This window comes from Rhagoletis pomonella, unplaced genomic scaffold, assembly GCF_013731165.1.
Source record: "Rhagoletis pomonella isolate Grant_MI unplaced genomic scaffold, Rhpom_1.0 Rhpom_scaffold_00003, whole genome shotgun sequence".
Lineage (NCBI taxonomy): Eukaryota > Metazoa > Arthropoda > Insecta > Diptera > Tephritidae > Rhagoletis > Rhagoletis pomonella.
This window is the reverse complement of record NW_023458557.1, coordinates 46,443,610-46,447,137: the sequence shown is the minus strand read 5'-3', so window position 1 is coordinate 46,447,137 and position 3,528 is coordinate 46,443,610. Positions and strand designations below refer to the sequence as shown.

Sequence of the window (3,528 nt, the reverse complement as noted above, 5' to 3'; positions counted from 1 at the left end):
AGCCACATTATTAATAAACTAAAGCTCCAGAAATTTAAATATTAGTGCTCAATGAAAGTATAGTCTCTTAACTACACATGTGAGTTGCTATATTTTGATTTCAATCGCGCGTTTTCATGTAATAAACTAAAATAAGTGTGCAAATACCAAAGGGTACCCTTTGCTAGGTCCAGTTGCCGCTGTGAATTTTGGAAGCTGCATTATTAATAACCTCGTGCTCCGGAAATTTAAATGTTAGTGTTAAATTAAAATATAGACTTTTAACTACACATGTGAGTTGCAATATTTTGATTTCAATCGCGCGTTTTCATGTAATAAACTAAAATAAATGTGCAAACACCAAAGGGTACCCTTTGCTAGGTCCAGTTGCCGCTGTGAATTTTGGAAGCTGCATTATTAATAAACTGGTGCTCCGGAAATTTAAAAAGTAGTGCTTAATTAAAGTATAGTCTTTTTACTACACATTTGAGTTGAAATATTTTGATTTCAATCGCGCGTTTTCATGTAATAAACTAAAATAAGTGACAGCTCAACTCCCGCCATCTAATTTGCGTGTTTTAGGGCCGGTTGTTTAATGTCTGATTAGCAAAAATCGGAGGTAGAAGCTCCGGTTAGATACAACGACTGCTTTATCGATCACATGTTATATGCATGATGTCGAAATCGTCGATAATGATGTTTAACCGGCAAGTAGTGATAACCAGAAATTGAACAACCGGCCCTTACACATAAAAGTGTGTTTCACATAAATGAGTATTTCAGATTAAAGCTGCTAATAAATTAGTGCGCGGGAATTTCAAATCTGTGTTTTAAATTAAAAGCTCACGGGTAAATTGAAAGATTTTAATTTAGAGCGCGCGTTTTCTTGTAATAACCCGAAATAAGTGGGCAAATAGGATAAGAGTACCCTTTGCTAGGCCCAGTTGCCGCTGTGAATTTTGGAAGTCGCATTATGAAAAAACTAGTGCTCCGGAAATTTAGTGCTAAATTAAAGCTTAATCCTTTGTAGGACAACGGTCCGTTTTGGAAGTGCTCATCACAACTAAAACAATGCATTCCTTCGCGTTTCGCTTAGTGGCAGAGGAAGAGGAAGAACGGTTAATGGCGCAGAAGGTCGAACGACGAAAATTGCATGATGCCATAAATCCCTTCGAGTTGCCGCAATCTTTGTAAGTTACAAAAATTCGCCCAGTACTACAAAAATGTATCTCTAAGCGAGGAATCAATTAAGTTTTTGGAAAAACTAAAAAATTTCAGTGATTGCTAGCTTATTGGTCCAAATGGATGAACAAGTCATTACCCCTTTATTGCTCGATTTCGGCATTACTCTATACATTTTTAAATAATTACATATGAATTTTCTCAATTAGATAGATTTGAAAAGTATTACCGACTTAACAAGCCGGGATTCCAATATTTGTTGGACGTATTGACAGCAAATACGGAGGCACCAAAGAAGGCTTTTGCGATATCTCCCATCGCAAAACTGAGCGGGTGTTTAAGATTTTTGGCTGAAGGTGGGTACCAGACGGGTGTGGGTAAAGACTGCGACGTGTCGTTGGCGCAATCTAGTTTCAGCAAAGTATTGACGGAAGTGCTGACTGTTTTTGGGCGCCATTTGTGCCCGCAGTGGATAAAGGTGAGCGAAAGCGAGGAGGAAAACAGGAATATCGCCCGAGCCTTTTACATTAAACATGACATTCCGGGAGTTATGGGGTGTATTGATGGCACCCTCTAAGAATAATGGCTCCACCACAAAACGCGCACCTTTACTACAACCGTAAAGGGAACTACAGCCTAAACGTTATGCTTGTAAGTTACTCCTTGTTTCCGCATTTATCCGTATGGGAAATTTTTTAGACATCGACGGCTGAGTTGAAGCTCGACCTATCTCGGCAGCTGGTTCAAAAACGCCCTATCTCATAAAATGGCTCAAGAGCGCACTATATTAACATATTTTCAAATTCTGAGATAGGACGTTTTACAATCGATATCTGAAGTAAGGCGTTCTGGACCCATTCTCTGAGATTCAACTTCAACTCAAATATTTACTGATTTATCGAAGATTTTGTATTTCTCTAAATTACCGTTATATGGGATGTGGGCGTGGTTATTGTCAGATTTTTGAAATTTTCGGCCATTTAGTATGCTGTACCAAGGCCAACAACCGTGCCAAGTTTGGAAGAAATTGGTGCAGCGGTTACCAAGATATACACATGTAACCATAAGTGGGCGTGGCTACGCCCATTTTCCAAAAATTTATAACATTATTATTTTTCGTCTGAAAATTATTGTAAATATCAATTTTGAGTGAATTATCTTCAGTAGTTACTAAAATATCGCAGTTTTCGCATTTCTGGAAATTACCGTTATATGGGAAGTGGGCGTGGTTACAGTCCGATTTCGCCCATTTTCAATATCAACCTACCTTGGATTAATGGAAACCTACATACCAAATTTCGTTGAGATATCTCAATTTTTGCTCGAGTTTTCGTGTACACGGACGGACGGACAGACGGACAGAGAGACATGGCTTAATCGACTTTTCTATTAATTCTGAGCATTTATGTATACATTTGTCTATATCTATCTCGATTCGTTTTGGCTGTTACAAACAACCGTTATGTGAACAAAATTAATACACCCTTGTGCACAAGTGCCCTCGGGTATAAAAATGTAAATTGTAAGAAATAAGTGTGCTATTTAGGTGAGCGCCACTGTTCATCTAACGTAAATTTTAAAGTAAGCTTCCCGGTTTTGGCGGAACGCACAGTGTACGCATCAAAACCAATTACTCAATGTGGACCGACCAGCAAAACCACGGGTAGTGGTCCAAACATCCAACAGAAAGTTGCTTGCAATGAGGAAGCTATATATAAACTGATTGGGATGAAGGAAAGTGTTGAAGGCATATCTGCGTCTACTTTTGGATTGCCACCTTCAAGTGTGTCTAAGAGCATTGCAGAACCTGAGCGAGGCGAGTCTGACTTTATAGAATATTTAGGGGAAGTGGAAATAGAGATACATGAGTCTCAAATAAGTCCACTTGCACACGCTTGTAGCCAAGGGTCTACCCATTATTTTAACATCCACTATTGTAATTTTTGGTCACTAATTTATTTACAAATTAGGTTCGAAATATGCCCTTTTTTATAAAATTCGGAAATTAGTGTACATTTATCACTCCTATTTTCCTTAAAGCAGCCACTTCACCAATGCATTTTTATATTCCCCTTCACTTTAAACTTTATTCGACTTGTTACAACTTTCTTTATTACTTTAATTTTAACCTATCAATCACAATTTATTAAATAAAAACACCTTCAAAACCACGCGTCTGCCTTTGGTTGCATATGCAAATTAAATGGCGGCGATTAGCTGTCAAACTGCTAAATATACAAGAAGGATGTGAGACAAAAGAAAATATGATATAACCCAGTCAGCATTAAAAAGGCAGAAAGGTGTTCTCTGCAAAAGGAGCTCAGCCCCCTTTCTTTGGCAACACAGAAGAGAATTCTACGTAGTGAG

At 38.1% G+C, this 3,528-nt stretch overlaps 1 protein-coding gene across 1 annotated transcript; it reads left to right on the top strand.

Moving 5' to 3' along the window:
- Window positions 1-1,050: 1,050 nt before the first annotated feature.
- Window positions 1,051-1,742, top strand: LOC118736254. Its single transcript, XM_036466348.1, has 2 exons — window positions 1,051-1,169; window positions 1,375-1,742. Exons 1-2 carry the CDS (start codon window positions 1,051-1,053, stop codon window positions 1,736-1,738), a joined length of 483 nt encoding a protein of 160 aa, XP_036322241.1. The 3' UTR covers window positions 1,739-1,742.
- Window positions 1,743-3,528: the final 1,786 nt, after the last annotated feature.